Source organism: Neolamprologus multifasciatus, chromosome 18, assembly GCF_963576455.1.
Source record: "Neolamprologus multifasciatus chromosome 18, fNeoMul1.2, whole genome shotgun sequence".
NCBI lineage: Eukaryota > Metazoa > Chordata > Actinopteri > Cichliformes > Cichlidae > Neolamprologus > Neolamprologus multifasciatus.
This window is the reverse complement of record NC_140456.1, coordinates 3,116,485-3,142,396: the sequence shown is the minus strand read 5'-3', so window position 1 is coordinate 3,142,396 and position 25,912 is coordinate 3,116,485. Positions and strand designations below refer to the sequence as shown.

Sequence of the window (25,912 nt, the reverse complement as noted above, 5' to 3'; positions counted from 1 at the left end):
ATGGCTCCATCAGTCGTAGCGTTGTCTGAGGCGAGACCTCCCTCTGGGCGCGAGCAGATGTCGAGGATGTTTAATTCATCAGTTTGCTGCTGTCACACAAGTGGGAAGGAAAAAAAAAGACACAACAGATGGACCCCGACTGCAAAATTCAGACACCTCATTTAGTTTGTACCTCTGGGTAGAAGCAGATGTCTGGGATGGAGGTTGATTCGTTGTACGTCTGGTTCCTGAAGGTGCTGGACTTGTCGAAGTCGCACCACAGCTATGGGAGACCGACAGGGTGGATTACTGTTGTTGTACAGTTTTAAATGATGCAGGATCTGCATAAAAATACCCCACGTTCCCTTTCAGACAAATTTCCATCACGCTTTTAATATTTCAAGATAGTTGTGTGAGAAATCGACAGCTGATTTCAACTTTCTGCAGGAAAACACCAAATTTCTCCTGCACACAAGGAGTGATGCAGTTGACGCGAATAACTGAAGAAGACCTGAAGGGTTGAATTAGCAGCAGACAGAAGGGGGGGAAATGTGGATGTGTAGGTAATTAAAATCTGACTAATTAAAGCAACTGAACAAATACTTTACAAACTAAGCAGTTGAGTGGGTTACTTCATTGCAGAATATTGTATGCTCGTTGCTTTTATCTCCAACGTACCTTAGCAGCTTCTTCTTTAACCCTTTAAGACCTACCATAGAACCAAGTCCACCAGAGCTTATATTATATTTTTACATGCTGTGGAGCCATTTTTGGGAGCATTTCAAGTTGCTATACATCAATACAACCATTATAGCCCATATTTTAAAAATATGTCTGCATTAAGTGCATAGTAATTACATAAATTGCAAAAAAGTGCAATAAACTACAAAAAAAATTGAAAATCGTTTTTGTTTTTTTAACATATATTTCTAGTTAGAGAAATTTAAGAGGCTTATCCCTCAAAACTGTAAATACAAAAAAGTTGCACAAAATAGTTTCCCACCACAGGAAATTTATTTTGAGTGTCTTCATAGTTTTATTTTTGAAATACACCAATTTTTATATACTGCAGGAAAAACGAAAATAAATATTATAATGCAAATTTGCAAAAAAGCAGCATATGCATCAAAATAAACTATTTCCAGCAGTGCAATATGAGTCCTAAGCATCCCAGAAACCACACAGAAAGTCATAAAGTCAAAGATAACTTTTAAAAACACCAGTATAGGCTCATGAGGCCCTGATGGTAAAAAACTACATTTCTGCAAAATGACGTCACTTCCGGTTTCGGGCAGGTCATGGCGGACATGCTAAAGTTCGCGCTGACGTCTATTCCAACGTAGGAAGTGTTACAAACAGCTGATCGGATCGGCAAAGCGTGTTTCCGGAATATTATGTTTTTGTTGCTGCAAGTGCTTTTTATGCAGTTTTTGCAAAGTTATATGTGGAAGGAAACTGTGACCGAGGACAAGCTGATGGCATAAGATGTAAGTACAACTCCTCCGGTTTCATATGCAAAATAAATTACTGCGCTAGCTCACGTGGTTGCAGAGCTACCGGGATTTAAAAATAGTTACGCAAAACAGAGCGTGCTGCTCCGACCGGTTTTAAAGGGTTAAAAAATATATGTATTTCAAAAATTAAATGAATAAATTACAGCAACAGAGCGAGAACAAGGATGTTCCTAGTTGATTAAAATAATAAGAAAATGCGATGCATGGTGTTAAACAGTAATTATTTCATCCCCTACTCAACTTGTAAGTTTGCTCATTCACATAGAAACAAAGTCTTTAATTTTAATGGAGAAAGACAGAATATCAAGCAAAGGCAGGAAGAGCCTGTTAATGATCTGAAAGTAGTTGGGACCACAGTCTACGGCATAATGGATTGAAGTCTTGCAGTTCCCACAAGCCCCCTGCTGAAGAAGGCACATGTAGAGGTCTGTCCCAAGTTTGGCAGTGAACATCTGAATGATTCAGAGAAGGCTTGGCAGAAAGAGCTGCGGTCAGATGGAGCCAAAGTCGAGCTCTTTGGCATCAACTCGACCCAACACATGCAGCCAAGCATGGGAGCGGAAACATTACACTTTGGAGCTGTTTTTCTGCTGAGAGTACAGGATGACAATGGGCGGAGTCACGTGGCATAAAATCTTTAACAACAAGTTTCTTGCCTCAGCCAGAACACTGAAGATGGGTCATTGATTAAAAACCCACCACCAAGATAACAAAGGAGAGCCGAATGATCCAAATACTCCAGCTAGTGTCCAGACCTCAATCTTATAGAAAATATTTGGAATTCTCAGCTGGCATTAAATGTCGTACCACGTACCACACCAAGTCAAGTGTTGTAGTCTGTATTTACCCCACTGGATGGATTGAGGTACTGCACACCATCCATCAAATCAATCTGTTTCATGAAGCTCCATATTTAATTAACCCATTAAAATACATTTTAGCAGCCATGCTATTGAAGTAGGTGAAATTCTTCATTACCACAAACACACACTTATAAAGAAAATCGCACACATACTGTCCCAAAGTATGAAGAAATGCTGCGGCACTAACCATGTAGCATTCCCATATTTGATGCATTCTGACAGTTATTTTGCAGACAGACATTGACCCCATGTTTTAAATAATATATCTAAAAAAATAAATAAAGAACTCACGATATTGATCATGGCTGCCAGGAAGTTGATGAGGATCGAGACGAAAATGATGACGTTTCGTGCCGCGTAGGTTTCGTTTATCCAGCAGCAGGCTTTTCTCAGGACCAGAGGCAGACACTTGTAGTCCTCCGCTGTCGTAACTAGGACCAGGCAGGAATGGAGGATGATGAGGACCGAGAACTGGATCACCATGGTTACCATGCTGCAAAAACACAATGATAAATATGCCAGTGGGACACTGCAGATTAGGACTAGTCTTTATTTATCAATAAGCTTGTGAAAAATGGTAACATTAACCCTTTCACGCATATTGGTCACTACAGTGGACAGCTATTCAAAGGCTGCATAAACCACATGGCCTGCCACCCACTGGTCCTTTAATGTTACTATAGATGTGTTTCATTGTAATTATTGTTATTTAACCCCTTCATACATAAATTATGACAAATTTTTTCTTAAGTATTTTCATTCATCTTTTCACACCTAAAGATAAATAAAAATACTGAAGAAGAAAATCCTGATTGAGACTGAATTCATGCATGAAGGGTTAAGTGAAAAATAGTCTGAAGAAACAAAAAAATATTATGTATGTCCAAAACTTCAAACGTATTGTATTACGAGAGGTGTGGGCTCTTCTTTTATGTAATAACAAATTTTACATCCATCCATTCGCTTCTTCGAGAGGTAGGGTACACCCTGAACAGGTCTTCAGTCTGTCGCAGGGCTACCACCAATATCCTAATACCAATCAGGATTGGGAAATGTGCTCTAAACTGCTAACAGCCCAATGTGGGATCACAGATGACTGATAGCGCTGCCACTTGGGCGGGATGCAGAGGAGGTTAATGTTAGTGTGCACTCAATGGCACTGTCCACCTCCACAATGTACGACGTGTGGCCTAAAAAAAATCTCTCTTACACACACACATGTCGGGTAATTATATCTTTCGGGACATCTAATTGACATAATGCTTTCCCTAGCCCCTTACCCTAACTGTTAGAAAGCCCACTGTTTACACGTTATTTTCTTGGTTGAAGTGTTGTGGTTTGTTTATAGATAGTGGAAATTGATATGTCCTACGTCATTGAACTCACCATGTCTATGCTGACGCTCCTTGAATGCACCACTCTGTGCCGTGTGCTGCTAGTCTGCCTTTGTAGCTGCTGATAGCCAGCATTTTTCCTTGTGTCCTCTCACCAGTATCTCGTGGGTTTTGGTTTGTTGCTGTGTGTGAATGCCAGAAGGTGGGTTCTGTTTACATGATGTTGTGTATGTCAGCTGCTATTGTGTGTTTGTTCCCTCGTGGCTATGCTAATGTTATCCTATGCTAATACGCTAATATGCTATGTAAGCTACTAAGCTAGTTAATGCTAATTATAAATCTTGTGTAATTGTGTTTGTTGAATACAGTTCCTTGTGCTATCTCTGTGCTAGAATAATGTCTGGACATGTTGAATGTTTTATGTGTGCTGTACTGATAGTTGCTTTATGTATCGTTACTACAGACCACAGCTGAATAAATCTCCTAAACTTGGAAGCTGCCTCCGTGTTCTTTAACAGGAACACACCCATACCTTGCCGCTCTAAATCAAATCAGCTAAACTCCCGGAGACAACATTCTCTCCATTTTACTAACCATGAAACATGAATGCCTAACTCTTACACTAAAACTAACCATAACCAATTGTAACCCTGACACTAAAACCACATCCCCATAAGGGCTGTTGGTCCCCACAAGTACAATAAACTTCCAATTTTTGGTCCCCACAAAGATATGAATACACACACACACAGTTTATTTCTCCCTTTCAGTCAGAAATGTCCTGCTTCTGTTTACTCTCATGTGATGTTGATGATGACGATAGATAAGCGTAGCCACTCCACATGCAGGCAAATTCAATTTATTATGGATCTCATAATAATAACAATTGAATGCATCAATAGGGAAATGAGGCAAAAACCACCTCGATTGATGAATTATAAGCATTTACTTTGACCACCGTCAATCACCGGCTTCATCATCTATGATCGAACACTAACACCAGTGAGCCACTTTAACCTTTTTAACCAGGCGCCTCATTAAAGAACTCATTTTCCTTTTTACAGCAAAAAGGAAAAGTAAGATTAAACAGGACCACACATGTGAAAGCATCACAACACACACACACTGGTAAAGGTTTTAAAACGTGTCACCTGCTGGAAAAGTATCTCCATCACATCAAACATCAATTAAATGACTTTTGCTTTCACTTTTCACTCTGGCTTTGGTGGATTCAAACCATATAGCTCCATATGGTCATCTACTGCACGAACATCTGAACACCGAAGGCTCGCTATTAGCACAGAGTAGGTGTAGTTCTGGAAAACAAGGCACACCACTGAACTAAAACGTATGTGGTGCTCTTACAGAATAACACAACACAGGCCAACGCTAACCAAATAAAAATGGCCGCTGCTTTTTTGTCCGGTGCAACCAATTCTTTTTTAAGGTAGGAGTTTTTATAATGCTTAAACTTACACTGAGATCTGGACACTAACCAGATATTCAGCTATGACTGGTTTTCATTCACGTGAGTTAATGATGATTTCTATAAGGACCTGAAAGCAGCACCATTGCAGGGGAATATTTCCTGAGAGAGTCTGAGGACAAAACAAACCTGCAGAATTCTTGTATTTAGTGAAGCTTGTGTGCTGTTGTTCTATAGATGCAGACAGGTATCAAAGCGGCTTTCAGATTGTCAGTTGGCATTACCTTACTCTGTTCTCCTCGGCTCAGAGTCATTAAAAGCTTGTGATTCTGCTCGAGCTGACCTGGTCACACAAGATTTCCTTCACAGTCAGAGTCACAGAGACGACACGACTTATAACGCAGCTGTTTCTGCCTCCTTTCCCTTCTTTCCTTCACCTAACCCACTCTCCCCCCACCCTCTAAACCTCTGACATGATGAACAAAAAGAAAACCTCAACCTTTACATTTAAAATACAACCTAAATCTGTCCACTCAACCCAAGTCCTTAACCTCTCACAGATGACATGAGCATCTACAGAGAATGCTAACCCATATACTAAGGCTACATAGGTCAGGGTTTTGTTATGTGATAGACCAGTGAGCTGTCCAGGGTGTACCCTGCCTCTCACCCTATGACCTTCAGAATAGCCTCCAGCCTCAACATGACCCCTGTTTTTACACATAAACAAGCACCATGGAACATACTGGACAGCTAGCATTTCCTCTCTGATATGATTTTGGTGCGGTACAGATTAATGTCAGAATTTCCAAGTTCCCCAGGATTTCCATCTGGGACAGCCTCCCAGCTAGGATTTTTAACTCGGAAAGTCAATTCAAGATGGCGACAGTAAGCGTGAGCAGTAGCAAAACCTGTAATCTCTAATCTACTGTTTTGCATTGCATTTGCGACTCACTAAATAATCCATATGCGCTCCGTCCATGACTGTGCTGCAGTGGTGATTTTAAGCACACAGAGTCAAGTATTGTGCTGCACTGCTAGCAATTCATGAATGTCTCGAATTCACCAAGAACCGATACAAATCCTGCTTTTGGTGCCTTTAGGACTTTCCTACTGGAACACAACAAGTCACATCCGTCTTCTGAGGGAACTGGAACACGGCATTTTTCTAAGAATAAGATTAGTAAGCAAAGAAGCTACTGTTAGCCAGCTAGCTATAATTCACATATGCTGCATAAAAGGTTAAACTGCCACTTTCTGTCACAGTGCAAATGCATGTGGGAGCCCACTGCCCAAACACTCAATGGGAAGGAGAAAACCATCAGAGCAAAAAAATGGTTTTCATCCAAGGATATTTATCAGGAGTGTGTTTTAACAACACATAACTTGTTGTAAGTTACAATTTGTGTAAATATAATTCAAACAAATTTGTCGTTTTCCCAAAACCACTAAAAAAAATACTTATTACATTTGTGAACAGAAAGAATGAAACCTTATGTGGGCCCAAGCTTGCCCTGACAGCATTTCAAGTCTCATTGGACCAGTCCCGTTTGTTCACTGGTGATGTTGGGACCAGAAGAGAGGTATTGAAGCAAGGAACTCAGAACATAAACAGTGTAGCCATTGGATTTTGGTGCTACACCCACATAAAAATCAGTCCCCAGTGTCTTAGACGCAACCAAGAGGGTCAGGGAAGTTCTTATTTTACACTGAAGGTGCAAAAAGCTGCTACACATGCAGAATTAAGAGATTGTGCATTTTGAAATGATCATTTTATTGAATATCTGCTCTCTTACCTGGCAGAGGGTAGCAGGCTTTGGATGGTTGTGATGAAGACGAGCACAATGAAGGCGCACACCAGGTTGGATTTGAAAACCTCGTCCCTCATCTGTGAATACTGCACAGTGAAGAGAAGACAAAGAGAAAGAAGACGGAGGAGGAGGAGCAGGTGAGGGGAAGACGAGAAACAAGTTTTCAGACAAACAGAGAAGACATCAAAATGCAACTCAAACACGCCAGTGCACTGCCACAGATGCATGCCACGGTTCAAACACAAGCGTTAGAGAGAGACAGGAGCTGGTGGGTTAGCTGTGGGGTCCTGGGGAAGGTGCGAAGCTCACAAGCACAATGCTAGCTTTTAGCAGAGTCAGAGACGAAAACGATGCACGCCGTGTCAAAATAAGCAGACTGTAAAGCTAAAACTCAGGTGGGACTTCAAATGGTTACTATATTTAGAGTAGGAATAATATGAAATTAATTAGCTTTTTCTTTCAAATGTCTTTTTAGTCCTCAAGTATCAATGCTAACAACTCAACCAAATAAAAAACTCTAATAAGGATTTCTAAAAGCCTCAACTTTTTTGTCTTTTTGACTTTCTCCTACTTTTTTCTCTGTATTTTACATATAGACCTACTTTCTAATTTTTATATTCTGAAACCTGGTAAAGTTATGCTAGCAATCGATGTAAGTAATCCAGAGCTGTGAGGAAACCTTCAGACTATTTGCACCTGGCCAAAGGTTCAAGAATTTTCTTAATGTTTGATAAAATGACCTGTTCTCTTAAATAAGAAAACTAGCTTGGCTGCTACACTAAAACAGAAAGAGATACGCTAGCCTGTTTAACAAGTACACAAAGGGAGATATTAAAACACTAGTTGACTGTTTTAATCATAACCATTACTCATAACACTTGGAAGATATTTTTTAATTTTGGAGAGCACCAAGCTAGTACCAAGCTAGCACCAAGCTAGCACCAAGCTAGCATTAAGCTAGCACTAGCCTAGCACCATGCTAGCGTATTATGCTAATTAGCTTACTAAATGCACAATCATAACAGTAGTATTCACTGTCTTATCAGATAGCTATATTTATTATTGCTTCTAAATACTTTACTGTTTCTGAATATTTAATTTAAAAATATTTAAAGTCTTTATTTAACACATTTTAATTTTCTGATCCTGTGGCTTCTGCCGAGTTACACGAACATAACTTGACCTGAGTCACCAGTCTGACCAAAATGCCCTGAATCGTTTCATTGAAAACTTCCCACCCTGTAACCCCTGCTGCCCCGTCCTCGCTCTGTCTCTTTCTCAAAGGGTGCTGGGAAATTAGCAAGAGGATGCTTCACGTTTTGTCACAACTTTGGCAAAAAAAGATGAGGGAGGCCAACAGCAAATCACTGCACATTTACTAAAGAGGTTAAGAGGGCAACAAAATAATAATAATAATAATAATAATAATAATAATAATAATAATAATAATAGATTCTTGGAAAAAGTTTTTAATGTAAGATTCAAGGGGAAACACAAATGTGAAGAGGGAGGAGCAAAACGAAAGTCAACTTAAAGGTCAAAGTGAGCTCAGTAATGTAACAAAAAATAGGGTAAAAAGGGACTAAAAGCTTCAGAAGTTCACTGCATTCACTAAAGAAAAGGCGGGAAAACACAGACACACTTTCCAACTTCCATATCTCATGATAACGGCAATGAAAACTGGCAGCTGTTTTTTTTAAAAGACGAAATAAAACACAAAATCACTTTTAAAATATCTTTAAATTTGTTTTCAGATTAATAAAATTACAAACTGCTAAATGGTAAGGTATGACCTCATCAAAGGTCATTTGACTATTGACACTACTGCTTGTATAGAATTGTAAATAGTTTTTTGTGTAGTTTCTAACACAATAGCAACATTAAACGACATACTACAGATGATTAAAAAAGTAACAATAAATAAAATTTTATAATAATAAATCCTAATGTAGACACTCTAGTATTACATATAGTACATTTAACAGAAATAAATATTTCAAACATCTCATCATTATGACACGTTCAGCTGCAGTTATGGGATATGGAAGTCAGGATTTTGAGAAAAAACATATTTTTTCCTGTCATGCTGTTTTCCTTTAGTGAATGCAGTGTGCTCCTGTAAAAAAAAAAAAATAGAGTTGAATATGTTGTCAACTTTTTCCACAGGACTGTAAAAGGGGTCCACGGCATGGACGTTTGGTCATGAGTAAACTGAAGGTGGAAACTGGACTCCAGGTGTTGGCAAACATCATGTTTCATCCAGCTTCGAAGCTTGGCGAAGAAAAAAAATCTCACATCCTTCATCAGATTTGAAGCACGTCAACCATGAGTCACAGTTACACGTGTTTGATGTGTGAGAATAATAGTTACATTAACTCACAGAAGATATTAATGCCATGCAGAGTTAGTCTGTAATGTTAGAGATGAAGCTGATTGTGTCGTTATTACGGAGTGTGAAGTGTGCCAACAGAATAATAATTCATTGTTGTATATTTTTAACCTGTTTTGTTTGAACATATAAACCTGAGAGGAATCCTAAAATACATTTAATTAGAATAATTTAATTTCACTTTCTTTCATTTAAATTGCATAATGGAATTATGGATAATAATGGACTAACTCCAATGCATTAATTATTGACTGATTATAAAGTCATTTACGAGCCAAACTCACAGTTTTAAGCTGAAAATTTTGACATGTCACTTCTGCTGCTACCATGCAACACTACCTGCTGTTTGAACCCCTCCACCATCCCAGCATATGCTCCTGCAGGATATATACTTATCAGACACCCAGATCTAGATGCATTTGCTAATGCTACAGCCGCACGAGGCAAAACAGTGTTTGGGGACCAATCAAAACGACTGTGACCATGTGCAACGAACTTGCAGTGGCTGCTTTGAAGATAAAACAAGGTCTGCAACAACTTTCACTGCAATCAGTTGCTGCCTTCAAAGCAACTGCTGTTACAACCAAATTTAAACGATTATTCTATTCTAACTTCAAAGCTTTCAATAAACTTACAATAAGATGAAGCGAGTTCAGTTAAGTTCATAAATTCCTCCATAAATAGCAACATAGTTGCCACAGGACAGCAGTTTAACTGCAGAATGGCCCCGGGCCTCAACAACCAAGGTGTATAAGCGGAACAGTTGGCAACTAGTTAAGTTGTGTTCCCTGTTGCAAGGAGATGCAGACTGACATGTGTATATCTGTCTGCATTTATGAGTTAGAGGGTGATCATTTACAGTCAGTCTGGAGGCAGGTGAATTGTGCAATCTTGCAATCAAAAGCGGTCGACTTGCTAACTAATTGCAAACAGGCAGTGGAGGAGAAAGAATCCAATGTAAGGAAGGAGGTCAGCAAGAAAGTTGCTTCTCCTACTTTTACTCTAATGTGACTGAGCCTAAATCCCAAACACTTCCTGTGTGCTACAGGAAGGAGGGTTAGATGTTGGTTAGATGTCTGATAGATATTCTGTGACGTCAGTTTTCTTGTTGTGCTCATTGTTTTGCGTCATTTCAGAGTTTTTCAGAGAAAATCCAGGTCGACGCCAACGTCTGGCTTAACCTAAAAAATAGAAATCATTCCTTCTGCACTCTACGTTCTGCTATATTAATTATTGTGGTGGCACACTTCAGAGTCCATTTGCTACAAAGATGAGTAAGTCTTTAGCTAAAAGAAAACCATTAAATCTATTTTGCAGTGCATCGTATCCCCTCCCCCCCAAAAAACACAACTTTTTTATTAAGTCATTAAAAGTTGTGGGATCTTAAATTGACTCAGATTGACAGTAAAATACAAAATGTCAGTCTTTTTGTTCCTGCAATCCCACAGCAGTACCTCATGTGCCTTTAGCTTACTCATGATGGGACAATAAAAAATTGCTGGTTATTGTTTTGCTTCTGAAAGTCGTCATTTAGGAAAAGATATGAGGAGGGAGAGAGAAAGAAAAAAACAGTTATCTGTCTAAAACCCCAGCTACCTTCTCTTCCAGGCTGGAGTCTTTAAACATCAGTGAGAAAGGCTTGATATGCTCTCTTCTCAACTTATCGCCACTCCGTAAGTCGATGGCGCTCTCTATTCGCTTGTTAATTTCCTCAGGACCAGAGTGGACATGCAAAGCTTGTGCGAGATGGTTTGGAAGCAGATTTATCGAATTTCTCGTTAGGGCAGCCAGAGTCTAGAGGGAAAGCACATGCACATAGAATGAACCTGCTTGTCCCCCTTTTGGTTTCATTCAAGTTACAAATGAAAAAGAAGAACAGACACACAGTTACATTCAGTACATACACAAAAGAAAGTTAAGGAAAAGGAAGAAAAGGGAAGACCAAAATGCAACATCGGCTATCAGACCGACACTTCAGAGCAAGTCATGCATCTTCCATTCACCCCTGCAGCAGGTTCACTTTGCACTCGGGTTAGTGGTCACAAAGCTCTTCAAATAAGCACGCGTTATAACAAAGCTGTAACTCATGTGCGGGACGTGAAAACAGAATCAAAATGGCAAATCGTGAAATGAAGGACAGAAAACAAAGGTTTGGATACGAGCGGAGCAAATGCGCAACTATTTATTTCCACCTGTTATTATTATAACCTTCAAAACTTTCCAGAAACAAAGTTAAACTCCATTAAACCCTCACCCCAGACAACCCTGCAAGACATTAATATGCACTATTATAAAAGGTAATTGAACAGCGCAAGGCTCTTTCTTTACAAGGGTCTCCTCGGGTTTTAATTTACCACTTCATCGCTTCCCGTCTCACTCGGCCTTCCTCTAACTAAAATATATCCAAGGTCAGAAGCTGCCATAACTCTCTTTTTAAAGCAACCCTTTTCATCCTCTGCAAATCGAGTGTACTGGAATGATTACAGGCTTTCCCCCCAAAGGTTTTCGGGTGAGATCGTTTCTGCTTACAGACGTTTGACTGTGAAAACGGCCAAATCTACAAATGTAGAAACGCCGAGGTCAGTACATCCGGATTTACTCTGCAGTTATTTTAATTATACTTTCATGAGGTCACCAGCATGCAGATCCAAAAAGATACAACTGATGAATCATTTACTTATTCATTTAAAGGCTATTAGCCCATACCAGAGCTGAAACTGGAGGAAAACACAGCGTTTCACGCAGGCTGTGTAAATGCACAAACATGAAACACAAACTATAAAGGACTAAATTAGGGATGCACCGATACCGATACCACATTTTACAGTATCGGCCCCGATACCGATACTGGTATCGGGTATAGGCATATTTTACAGTATCGGCCCCGATACCGATACTGGTATCGGGTATAGGCACATTTTACAGTATCGGCCCCGATACCGATACTGGTATCAGGTATAGGCACAATTTACAGTATCGGCCCCGATACCGATATCGGGTACCGGTACATTTTACAGTATCGGCCCCGATACCGATACTGGTATCGGGTATCGGGGCCGATACTGTAAAATGTGCGTGTACTCATACTCGTAAAAGTTAACCGATACCATGAACCGATACCAGCTTATTTCATAAATCAGAGTGTGGCTTGTCATTTTTGTTGTAGTTTTTTAGATTGGCCACTAGGGGGACATCCCCTAGAGACAGTACCAATAGTTCAGTGATATTCTGTTAAATTACAATGTGGAGACTCTGCAATAATTTAACAGAAGTGCTTATTTTTCACTTGAAATTTTTTTGTGGTCATTTTTATTAAGATTTTATTTTTTATCGGCAGAGAATAAAATAAAACCTGTCTTCCAATTAATTGTATTTGTGTGTGTGTGTGGTAGAAGTATCGGTTTTTGTACTCTGTATCGGCAAGTACTCAGATCCAAGTATCGGTATCGTATCGGTTTGAAAAATTTGGTATCGTTGCATCTCTAGACTAAATGTTCGACCTCAAAGCAACTATGTGTGTTTTTTAAGGTCCAGAAAAGGTTTCACATAAAGGTGTTAAAATACTTGTCGGCACAGTTTTGTCTAAATTTTAAATGTCTCTAAAATTTTAGGTAAAATATAAATTTGACTCTTAGATGTTTAGGTTTTACCATTTAAGCCAGCGGTCTCCAACCTTTTTAGCTCCACGGACGGATTTATGTCCGACAGCATTTTCACGGACCGGCCTTTAAGGTGTCGTGGATAAATACAACAAAATAAAATCAGTACCAAAAATCGAAATCAGTATCGGTACCAAAAAAAGAAGATTTATTCATAACACACGGGAAAGACCCAGGGAAACCGAGTTAATGATAAAAATGATAAAAACCCTGAAAACCATAAATTTCACCCCCGAGCCTCAACTCTCGCGGCCCGGTGCCAAACGACTCACGGACCGGTCTGTGGCCCGAGGAGTGGGGACCGCTGGTTTAAGTTATGTGGGACACATTTATTACAATCTGACTCTGTATCACTGGCAGAACATCACTTCACAGCAAGTTAGTTCTGGGTTTCAGTTCAAACACATTCGTTTTAGGATCCACTGTTTAGATATGAGACACATAAAGCTTCAGTGAGGCTAGAAAAGTGTTTTAAAGACACACTTTCAGTGTCTGTGTGAATAACAATAACACTGCTCTGCAGACTGTGCACCTTTTTTTATAAAAGGGCCATTTTTGTATTGTTACGACCCCCTCTGCTTTGGGGGCTCGTCCATCCTTTTTTATTTTCGTTCTTCGTTCGTTGCCGTTGTCGCTGAACCTGTGTTCTTGGTTAGCTCTACTTTTCTGGTTGGCAGTTTTTTCTTGTGTGGGAGGGTGTGTGTTAGTATGGAATTTAAATTGGAGGATTTCACTTTAGGCCCAACTGAAGAAAAGCTGGACAGATGTAAAAAGGATGACCTCATTCTTATTGCCAATTTCTTTGATGTGACTGTGCCATTGAATGCAAAGAAAAAGGAGCTTAAAGAGCTCCTGTGTATTAAACTGCATGAAAGCGGGTTGTTTGGTGAGCCGGGTCCTGCAGAGGGAGTCGAGCTGGGAGCTGTTGCTGGTATTCCTGCCCCACTGAAAAATCTCCCTCCTCAAACTGGCCCTTCTGAGGAAGAGCTGCAGTTAACGCTGCGCATAAAGGAGGTGGAGTTAAAAAAGCAGCAGTTGGAGGTGGATGCCATGCACTTGAAGGTTAGGGCTCTGGAGATGGAGCCACTGTATCTGCCAGTCCTCCTACACCTCGGTCAGCCCCGCAGTCACCATCCCCTAAGCCAGAAGACAGCTTTGATGTAAGTCGGCACATCACATTAGTCCCAGCATTTAGAGAAACTGAGGTAGACTCTTATTTCACAGTTTGAGCACATTGCAGATGCACTACACTGGCCGAAGAATGTGTGGTCTCTTTTACTTCGGTGCAAATTGCTGCGCTGACGTGAACTCTGCTTGTAAACTCTGATACACAGCTGACCTCAGTTTTATTACAGTCTTGTGTCTGCTGGCCCACTTTAGTTAACCCTTAGCTTTTACCCTTGCCTGTTCTTTTCTTTGTGTATTAATCGTTTCCCCGGTGGTCTGTTGAACAGCCCCGTCGGTTTTCAGTTTAATGTTTGTAATAAAACCCCTTATTTACTCTGATTTCGTGAGAGGGCTTGTGTATGTTTCTCCCCTCCTGTCGCCTAGCAGAGGGGGTCGTAACAGTATCCTTGCATCGAGGTACAAATTAAATTGTCCCCAGAGGTTTAAAAATTGTTACGAACTCAAGGCTACAGTTAAGTTCCCTCCTTCAAGGGTAAAACTGTCATTGTAACAAGGATCAAGGATCGCTCGTAGGAAAAAGGAAATAAACCTCTTCCTCACATGGAAGTGTTTTTTTCTCTATCGATGACAAAAAGCTGTACAGCCCATCCTGACGTAGACGCCATGTTGGCTCCAAAGGTAAAAACGATGAAGGTCACACATGAGGATCAGGCCCATTGACATTAGCTAGCCATCATTATTAAGTAGCCACATATTACAAATGACCCTTTGAAGTGTTTGAAACCTGTGGAGCCATTAATGATGATGGAGACGTAGTCAAATTCAACATTTCTCACCAATTCTGACCGATCCGACGTCTCACCTCACCTCGCTTCATTCAACACATTAACGCGCGACATCCATCGTGCTCAGACAGATCGTTAAACGTTCATTTTCAGTCTCTAAATGAAGGTTCTCAAACAAACACCTTCATTAGCAGATGCCTCTTCTTCTGTGTTTCACGTCGGGGCTCCTCTGACCGTCATTACATGCAAATGTGAGTCCAATCAGAGCTACCTGGAGCTTATAAATGACGGCAATTTAGAGGTCTATCAGACAGCCTCGTGATTCATGAGAAGATCACTTTTTACTGTCAGATGAAAGATTCTCACGTCTCACAACCACAGAGCGAACGTTTTATTAACTATTCATTATAATTAATAATAAATAAAGCGTAATTATATTTTAAAGTATTGGTGAAATGCCGGTATTGAGGTAAACCTCAGATTACAGTGACAGCAATCCTTCTTATTTGTGTTTTCCTGGGTTCAGCCGAGAGTGTAGCTGAACTATCGACCGTGTCTGAGTGCGTCGGGCTTCAGCAGAAGTCCTCTGTTTAATGACGAATGTGCTTTGAGGCCGACTAAAATCTCGACTCTCGTGCACCTCTGGAGTATCTTGTGTTCTGCTGCTATTTTTAGCTCCCTCTGTGACCTGTTCCCTCGCCTTCTACTCGTGCCTCTGCACAGCACACTGGATCTCCTTCAGATTTTTGTTGGCAAAAGCCAAGATTGTGTTTTCAGTGGGCTCTGACCAAGGTTATTATCGTTAACGAAAACTAACGAAATAACGAAAACTAGAAGTGAAAAAACATTTTCGTTAACGGAAATAAAAATAAAAACAAAAAAAGGAAAACTAACTAAAACTATAATGAGTGTTCACAAAACTAACTAAAATTAACTGAATTTATAGCAAAAATGTGTTTAGTTTTCATTGATGTGTGCGTGTCATACAAGAGTCAAGGGTGAAAATGAAGTTTAGTTTCCAGATTTTTTTCTTGCTGTGTCTCATTATGCCAGCAGGTGGCAGCACGTTAGTCGAGTCGTCTGTGTCGCTGCTCCGTCCACGCGCAGAATCATGTCAGGAAAAGTCGGGAGCCAGAGTCCAATTTGGGATTACTTTGAATATGACTGTGTTTTGGATAAAGCAAGTGTCTTGTAGTGGAAACAGACAAATTATGAGGGACATTTCTAAAGGGAAAAAATCCCACAAACCTTAAAGTGCACTTGAAAAGCTCACACAAGAAGGCTAACCTAGCTTAGCTTGAGAAGGTAAGGGAGCACACTCAATCCTCATCCCCAGAAAACAGAAGCTAACCCCAGGCAAGGCAGCGTGATGCATCCCGAGACAACAGGACGGGGATATCTACACAACTGTGTGAGTCAATTACCTTCAAAAAGTTTATCAATTCACTTGAACCAAAATTACGAACACCCGGTGCTGCGAGAGTTAATAGTCTCATTGGGGCCAAGATATACATTTTATAGTTGCCTGGTATCAATGGTTGTTCATCTGCCTTTATTTATTTATTTAAAGAACCCATATGTGGGAATGTGAGTTGTCTGTCTCTGCGTGTTAGCCCTGCGACAGACAGGCGACCTGTCCAGGGTGCAGTATGGTAGCTGGAATAGCAACATACCCAAGGATGAGCAGAATGACTGATATGATGAAACTGGGATTTTGTTACACTGAATTATTGCAAACACAACTAAAACTATAACTGAAACTAATCAAAACTAAACTGAAACTAAGGATTTTCAAAAAAATAAAAACTAAACTAAACTAGCAAACAATTGGTAAAAACTAATTAAAACTGATATAAAATTGAAAATCTGAAGTCAAAACTAAATAAAAATAAAAACTAATGAAAATTGCAAAACTATTAAAACCCTGCTCTGACCCACCACACAGCTCAGATTGTTTCCTTTGATTTATCTCACTCGCACACTTTAGGCTGTTAACGTCGAGCGGCACATCGAGGGTTTCACCCAAGGATAGGCCCCATTCTGTGGACTTGTTGACAGTCTATTTACTTATCTGCAAACTGTGACCTGTTTTTCTAGTTGTCACTTGAAATGTCTTTTGTTTTTTCAGAAATAAAAGAGCTTGCACTTAAACCTTAAGAGGAAATGAGGTGCAAACTAAAAGCATCAGGAAAAGTTCTGTGTGCATAATAAAAACCACAACGGAGAACAGTGACTGTGAGCTCGGCCCTGTTTGCTCTCAGCACACAGTGAAACTGAACTTGAGCTCAACAATTCATCTTTTGCATATGAATGAAAACACGTGGCCTTTGTGTCAAATCATTAACATATTTGGAGCGGTTTCATTGTAATGAGGAAACTGGCTGATGAGCAGCTACGCACTCCAGGCCCAAGACAGGTGAGGTGACGGTACGCAGACTTTATTATCAGTTAATTTCAGACTAATCTCAGCTCATTTATGTGGGAAAAACATACAGACGATATGTCTGAATGCGACATGCGTCTGTTAACCCTTTAAGACCTACCATAGAACCAAGTCCGCCAGAGCTTATATTATATTTTTACATGCTGTGGAGCCATTTTTGGGAGCATTTCAAGCTGATATACATCAATACAACCATTATAGCCCAAATTTTAATAATATGTCTGCATTAAGTGCATAGTAATTACATAAATTGCAAAAAAGTGCAATAAACTACAAAAAAATTGAAAATCGTTTTTGTTTTTTTAACATATATTTCTAGTTAGAGAAATTTAAGAGGCTTATCCCTCAAAACTGTAAATACAAAAAAGTTGCACAATATAGTTTCCCACCACAGGAAATTTATTTTGAGTGTCTTCATAGTTTTATTTTTGAAATACACCAATTTTTATACACTGCAGGAAAAACGAAAATAAATATTATAATGCAAATTTGCAAAAAAGCAGCATATGCATCAAAATAAACTATTTCCAGCAGTGCAATATGAGTCCTAAGCATCCCAGAAACCACACAGAAAGTCATAAAGTCAAAGATAACTTTTAAAAACACCAGTATAGGCTCATTGAGGCCCGGACGGTAAAAAACTACATTTCCGCGAAAATGACATCACTTCCTGTTTCGGGCAGGTCATGGCGGACATGCGATAGTTCGCGCTGACGTCTATTCCAATGTAGGAAGTGTTATGAACAGCTGATCAGATCGGCAAAGCGTGTTTCTGGAATATTATGTTTTTGTTGCTGCAAGCGCTTTTTATGCAGTTTTTGCAAAGCTATATGTGGAAGGAAACTGTGACCGAGGACAAGCTGATGGCATAAGATGTAAGTACAACTCCTCCGGTTTCATATGCAAAAAAAATATTGCTCTAGCTTAGTGGTTGCAGAGCTACCGGGATTTAAAAATAGTTATGCAAAACAGAGCGTGCCCGCTCTGACCGGCTTTAAAGGGTTAAATAGAGACAGAGTCAGCTGTGATGCTTTACAGCACAAACTCAGATCAGCTTTGGGAGTGTTTTATGTCCACACTGTGATTTTGGTGTAAATGCCATAAAATGCATAAACAAGGCAGCACAGAAGCAATAAAAAGGCTTATTGACCCATAAACTGAAAATCATTACAGGAGCGTGGTTTCTGTTCTGAGCTGCACGAATCCACATCTGATTAAATCGGTGCTTTTTCAAACTAAAATGACCCCTGATGACGGATGACCACGCAGTACCAGGGGGCTGAAAAACAGATCAAACTTTACTTCAGAAATAAATTTTGTTTACAGCGTGACTTTGGGTTTACTTTAAATACTTCCCCCTTCATAACAGCTGCCCAGGGATGACTTAAAATAATTATCTCGTGCTGTTTTAATTTGAAAATCCTTTCTCAGGTTATCATGTTTAAAAGAGTTTCAGAAAACTTGACCTTTAACCTTGACAATGAGGTCACCTGAAAATGCTATAGTCCTGTGTTTGCAAAGTTGAACGCCCCGCCCACCAACCCACCTGCTGTCCGTCAGCCTTTTAAAGCCGAGGTGGGGTTATATTTATCAGTAGCAAATTTTCCAATGGCATCCCAGTGGATCAGACTGGAGTCTTTGCCGGTCTGATTCTGGCCCCCGGGCCTTTTGTTTGACACCTCTGCTAACTAAAACATCAACCTGTTCATCACTTAACCTCCAAACATCTGAGCCAGAAAGAAACAGAGATGAGCTCCAATGATAATAATGCAAGACTGCTGAAAACCTGCAGCACTGATAATGTAACTCTGTATTTTATTTTGAAAGGTAAGGTTCTCTTGATTCACTCTTTCATCCTGTTCACAAGCATTAAAAAACACTTTACTACTCCACTCTTTATCTTTGCACACGCAGCCCAGAGAGACGCAAATGTCAGCTTCATCAGAATACATGAAAAAAACAACACTAGGTAGAAACGAATACAAGCTGCAATTCATCATCGCACGGTTAATTTATCATCAGCGTCTGGAGCTGGATGTTTTCTTTAGGTTTCCTCTAGAGGAGAATCTGGTTTCAAACATGAATCCCTGTGAAGTTTAAAGGGAAGCTGTGAACATTTTAAATATTTAAAACAAGGATTTCCACCATCAAGAGATCAAAGCCACAAAAGAATTTCCTTCTCTTGTTACGCATACCTGTCTCCAGAAACTGGATGAAGCTACATACTATTTTATATAAGAATCTGTGATGGTAGACTTGCTGTGTACTGCCAAGTTTTCCTCTGCTACCTGTGAAAACTCCATTCAAAACTCAAAACACTCTTCTGTAAAAAACAAGTATTTATTTAAGTTATTTATTTATTTATTTAAGTAATTTAAGCATTTATTTAACCGGTCGCAGCAGATGGCCCCGCCCCTCCCTGAGCCTGGTTCTGCCGGAGGTTTCTTCCTGTTAAAAGGGAGTTTTTCCTTCCCACTGTCGCCAAAGCGCTTGCTCATAGTGTTTTTCTCTGTATGTACTATTGTAGGCTTTTCCCTACAATATAAAGCCTCTTTGGGTGACTGTTGTTGTGATTTGATGCTGTATAAATACAAATGAATTGAATTAAATTGAAATCTGAATCTATTACTTCATATTCCACAATAAAGATAGCGAGCCTTAGTCAGGACTATGAGCCGTGCTGCTGTGATTTTTCCTGGCATGCACATCCCTCAGGAAGTCTACAGCCTAAAGGGCAACCTCTTCTGGATCTGGCATTTCCCGTCTTTGGACTGGCTGCAGTGATTAGTCGTTGAGCAGCGTTTGGCTGCATCGAGCCAGCGGGGGTTACATGTATGTATACACATTAATAACAGAACACACTGCTGCAAAGACCGACATATGACAACAGAACAGGGATCTTTGTACTTATTCAAACTTCCTTTTACACCATTGTTTTGTGGTACTGATGTGACGCTATGCCCTTTCTCACAGAGCATTATATCATTTGAAACATAAAAGTGGCAGACATAAATCAGCAGAGGATTTTCCCACAAAAGTGCCCGTTTATACATGAAAGATGGATGTAGCCATTGTTGCATCACCAGCTGATTATTGAAGTGTGGGTTTTCACGCCTTGAGCTGAGCATCAAAACACGACCTGGTTTTGAAACTAAAGAAAACAAACCTGAGCATTTAGAGCAGCAATGACGCTTTTGCTCATATGAGCATTTACCGCTACTGCAGTGTATACGTGACTTAACGTAAGGAGAAGCTGAATATGCCGTCTTCAGACTTCTGATTGCACGCTGCTTTGTAGTTGAACTGGCATGACTTAAGTCACTACAGCAGCACTGAGCACAAACTCAGACTGATTCTAGCCTTCGGCGAGCCTTTAAAGTGAACATGCAAACAAGGTAGCGAGAATTAGGTCAAGGGAGGAGCGTCTAGAAAGAGATCAAGCTGCCGCGCCTCCCTGTCGGCTGAGCCACCTTTCATTTCAAATGCAGATGTGAGACTTTTCTTTCTGGCCTGGATTTCACAGAGCGGGGACTCGGAGTAACCGGGTCTTCTAAGGAAACGCAGAAGCTCCTTCGAGGCGAAAGCGCTGCGACCGTGCTGTGCATCACGGGCGCCGGCAGGTACACGGTGAAGCGTGAAAGTGGTAGAGACAGAGCCACTGAGTCGGCGCACACACGGAGCTCCGAGTACGATTTCAGGGCACGCGACGAGTCTTCTGAGTTTCATGATAGCAATCAGTCCCGGGTGGACGATAGCTCCCGTAATCACAGTGACACACAGGATATGATGTCATTTCTTCAGTGGCTATCTGTGTCTTACGCAATAAAACGCAGGATAATTGGAAGATAATGGTTGGCCGCAGATACTAAATCCTGTTTTTATAACAGTTATCAGCACAGAGCTGTTACCTGCTGCCTGTGAAATCATCTGCTATTATGTGTTATTGCATGTCTTCAACCAGCTGTTTACAGTTGATGGAAGCTCATGTGTGTGCCCATGTCAGTGTGAAAGCTGCTGTCAGCGTCCTGGCTAAAGAAAAGGAGCATCAAGTCAGATTACTGCAGGCGAGAGAAGTCAGTCCATTCAATCTTAGCATAAGAGTCAAACATAAGCTGAGTATTTCTAGTGTTTTTGTTTAAATATCGGCTACTAAAGCAAGAAAAATGAGCTTCTAAGCTAACGGGACAGTTTGATTTTAGTATACTTTAGTTGCCTTATTGACTTATTTAAAGTTTAGGATGAGATAAAGACAAACACAGAAGAAATGCAGCAGCTGCAGTTGTCAAACGTCCTGGACTTACAGATCTCCTAGTGTGAGCCTTCATGTGGATTCTCTGAATCACTGCTAGAAGGATGGACACCATTGGTCCAAAATTATCCCCATATCCTGTGTTTTTTAGGGGTGGGGGAAAAAATCGATACTGTGTAGCATCGTGATATTTTGTTTGCTAATAATGTATCGATACAGGGACAGCAGAAATCGATATTTTGTTACAAAAAAGGTTTTTGTGGACTGGAACATGCTCTGACTTCCTTCACTGTCCAAATGTGTTTAACTTGTTTTTGGCAGCAATAAACATGACAGTTTACTTATTTTAATTTATTTATTTTCATTTTAATTAAGTTTAAAACTTTTTTATTTAATGTAAAATTATATTTTGTTTTAATTTACTTTCAAATTCTTCAGTTGCTGAAGGGGCTGCATAGTTTTCATAAACTGCATCGTTCAGAATAGCTATAATTGTACCAGATGGTTGATTCAGTTAAGTTGGACTAGACTGTAATACAAACCGTTCAGTTTGTCAACAATCGAACTGAAATGAGAGAAAGACTGAGTGTGAGACTTTGATATTAGAGAAAATGAATATTGATAAAGTTTACCTTTATGTACAGAATCTGAATATCGCAAAATATTTTAAAAATTGCAATAATATCGTATCGTGGGATGTATGGTGATTCCCGCCTCTAGTGTTTTGATGGTGGTGGTTGGTCCAAAATCTTCTATAGATGTTCAGCTGGGTTGTTAAAGCCACAGCATACGATTCACATCACATCTGATTCACTGACCGTGTGATCCCTGGTGCTATATTCCTCCTGGGAAAAATGCATTCCTACTTTCTCATTCTCTGCCTTATTAATTGTTGAGGAAAGGACTAACCCTCAGTCACCCATGAAACAGCTTATAAATTCATTATATTTGATCTCTAATCTAATCCAGTAGTTTTACTCTCATTTTAGTAAGAATATATTTTAAAAATATAGAGCTTATATGTGGGACTTGAATCATGGCAGCAAAATGACGTTTTCACCTTTCAAAAGTGGAAAATGTTAACTTCACGCACATGGACACAAATGAATTGATGCTAGACCGGTCTGATACAGAATAATGTTCAAGCAAATGAAGACAAGTGTCCATAAACACTAATTAATTGATTTAATTTCACGACTACGTCAACCAGTACTTATTTCCCTGCAGCAGAGAAGCAGCGGCCACTTAACAAGACGGTGATTAATCTCCAGAAACGCTGACCATGTGGTGGAGTCACGTTTACACCGATTATCAGCCTTCAAATATTCACGTCATAACAATGGACGCAGCCAAGACATAACTGAACTCTTCCTGTTGTATTGCAGTCCCTTTATTTCCTGTCTGACTGACACAGGCGTGCACCAGTATCGTGCCAGCCAAATCCGACCAATAGGAGTGAAGGACGGGGGTCACAGAAAACCAGCAGTGAGAACTCGAGCTCCAAGGAAAGCAAAGCAACAGAAAATAAATAAATTTTTTAAAGAGATGCTTTGAAACTCCTCCGAGGAGCCTTTGATATGCAAAGAGCCACTGTTTGAATTGACTTCTCTAACAGGCTTTCATTGTGCCAGAAGAAGAAAAAAAACCAAGTGGCACTTTTCAGAAAAACCATTCCTCTGCATCCAAACACACGCTTACATCAGACGCTGTAAACTCCTGCTGCATTCAGCCGCGTATACACAGGAGGCGAGTTTGCAGAGTTCGCTGTCAGCTCGGAGCTGCAGGAGATGAAACAATCAACCTGCAGCTCTGCACATTTGGCACACGCTGAGAGCGGAGACACATTTCACTGTTCACACAAGGAGCGAAAATATGGCGTTACCATCGCATGTTGTAACAGCGCTGTATTCATAAAAACGTGTAGAATATACAGTGTCAGACGTGACTGGACTTTTAACCCTTTAAGACCTACCATAGAACCAAGTCCACCAGAGCTTATATTATATGTTTACATGCTGTGGAGCCATTTATGGGAGCATTTCAAGTTGCTATACATCAATACAACCATTATAGCCCAAATTCTAATAATATGTCTGCATTAAGTGCATAGTAATTACATAAATTGCAAAAAAGTGCAATAAACTACAAAAAAATGAAAATCGTTTTTGTTTTTTTAACATATATTTCTAGTTAGAGAAATTTAAGAGGCTTATCCCTCAAAACTGTAAATACAAAAAAGTTGCACAAAATAGTTTCCCACCACAGGAAATTTATTTTGAGTGTCTTCATAGTTTTATTTTTGAAATACGCCAATTTTTATATACTGCAGGAAAAACAAAAATAAATATTATAGTGCAAATTTGTAAAAAAGCAGCATATGCATCAAAATAAACTATTTCCAGCAGTGCAATATGAGTCCTAAGCATCCCAGAAACCACACAGAAAGTCATAAAGTCAAACATAACTTTTAAAAACACCAGTATAGGCTCATGAGGCCTTGATGGTAAAAAACTACATTTCTGCAAAATGACGTCACTTCAGGTTTTGGGCAGGTCATGGCGGACATGCGATAGTTCGTGCTGATGGACGTAGGAAGTGTTACAAACAGCTGATCGGATCGGCAAAGCGTGTTTCTGGAATATTATGTTTTTGTTGCTGCAAGTGCTTTTTATGCAGTTTTTGCAAAGCTATATGTGGAAGGAAACTGTGACCGAGGACAAGCTGATGGCATAAGATGTAAGTACAACTCCTCCGGTTTCATATGCAAAAAAAAATATTGCGCTAGCTTACGTGGTTGCAGAGCTACCGGGATTTAAAAATAGTTACGCAAAACAGAGCGTGCCCGCTCTGACCGGCGGGGTCGTCTCAGTTTCAGTGCAGGTAACGCTGGTACTTAATTCATCAAAAAGGTATGTCTCACACCATTTTCATATGCAACGTAGTCCATGTAATGCCCTCAACATTTGGTAGCCTTACTCAGGCATACTAATGCAACATAGTTCAAACAGGACAATCTTCTAAAAGAAAAGATAAATAACAAATCTTTCAGTTTTTTCTTGCATAAAAGTCTTTCACAGACTTGAAGATGGCAACTCAAGTTTCCTTTAAAAAGATCTTCACAATTTACCCGAACCACACAGCCTCGCCTTCGCCCGTGAACCTGGCAGCACACAACACGTAATCCTGCCTTTAATTCAATTCGAGCTCATTAATGCAGCACAAATCACAACAACAGTCACCTCAAGGTGGCTTTATACTGCAAGGTAAATGCTCAACAGTGTTCACAAGACACAACAATCAGACTTTACAGCATCATGTTGTTTCATTGCAGTTGCCTCTTTTCCTCAGTCTATGACTATATATCTAATATATATCTATATATCGGTGTGTTAGCTCCTTATAGAGGCAAAAGGATCTGTGAACGGCGCAAACAGAGAAAACTGCATTAAATGATACTGTAAAAAAAACAAACATGCATTCATCAGCCTGATGTTTTAAGGACATTTTTCTAACATATTTTCAGATATTTCCTGACAGGAAACTCTCTGAACACCATTTAAAACTGTCACAAACATCCATCAGCTGTTAGTTTTTCTCCCTCTCCCTTCCACATTGTTCGAACAAAAAAAAACAAGCTCAACCTTCAATCATTCTCTCCAAATTCAACCGTCTTAGACAAAACACAAAACCCCTCCGGGGGCTGATTTGTTGTCACAGGCAGACAAATGAAGAAGAAATGAGGAGGATGTTTAAAATGGGCCACACAATCACAAGCTCATCATCCGAAAATAAAAAATAAAAAGGAGGCTGGCGCGCAGTGATGCGTTACCACAGTAACACATTTTCTCTGCAGAAAGCCGTCCACTCGCTCCCAGGAAAACAAAAACCCCCCAAAAAGGACAAAGCAACCAACAAACAGGCGAAACAACTGAGAAGATCCCATGCACTGTAAACAAAAAACAAATAAATAAATTAAAAAACGCCCGCCGTGACAAAAAACTTCATCCTGCAGTGAAACTCAGTTAAAGCAAACAAGCTGGCCAAGAGTATTCTAGTCGTCAAAATATCATCAGGAAAAATGAAACAGTTTATTTCCTCCCATCTACTTGCTTCGTCTGGCATCTTCACTCATTTCTGGGTCCAAATGCTTCAGCTCCAAAAAGAAAACGAGCACAGACAATTGAAAACAGTCCAGATTTGTTGAGCTCCAATAAAAAGATGTGTGTGGTTGTTCTAACAGGTGTTACAGTGAAGTTTAGCATTCAGGCATCGACGAAACGAGGATTTACAAAGTCGCTGCTCTAACGTTGAACCTAACATCGCTGTACAGTT

At 39.9% G+C, this 25,912-nt stretch overlaps 1 protein-coding gene and 2 long non-coding RNA genes across 6 annotated transcripts in view; 1 reads left to right on the top strand and 2 right to left on the bottom strand.

Annotated features, from left to right (window-relative positions):
- LOC146496999 (uncharacterized) overlaps positions 1–25,912 on the bottom strand; it is a 434,085-nt gene that overhangs the window by 164,880 nt on the left and 243,293 nt on the right. The gene's annotated exons all lie outside the window — the stretch shown is intronic.
- Positions 1–25,912, bottom strand: part of adcy8 (adenylate cyclase 8 (brain)) — a 162,880-nt gene that overhangs the window by 48,244 nt on the left and 88,724 nt on the right. For 2 of the 3 annotated variants that reach the window (XM_085140603.1, XM_085140604.1), the window contains 4 exons: positions 10,913–11,110; positions 6,913–7,013; positions 2,648–2,849; positions 173–262 (listed from right to left, as the gene is read on the bottom strand). In XM_085140603.1, the coding sequence (XP_084996729.1) occupies positions 173–262; positions 2,648–2,849; positions 6,913–7,013; positions 10,913–11,110 (591 nt within the window). The remainder of the gene's footprint in view (positions 1–172; positions 263–2,647; positions 2,850–6,912; positions 7,014–10,912; positions 11,111–25,912) is intronic. The other variant, XM_085140605.1, reaches the window with a different exon arrangement.
- LOC146497004 (uncharacterized) lies at positions 3,714–10,652 on the top strand. 2 transcript variants are annotated; one of them, XR_014870783.1, is made up of 3 exons: positions 3,714–3,892; positions 6,920–7,064; positions 9,094–10,652. It is a non-coding gene; the product is annotated as an uncharacterized LOC146497004 (long non-coding RNA). The 2 variants fall into 2 exon arrangements; XR_014870782.1 differs by having other exon boundaries at positions 6,920–10,652.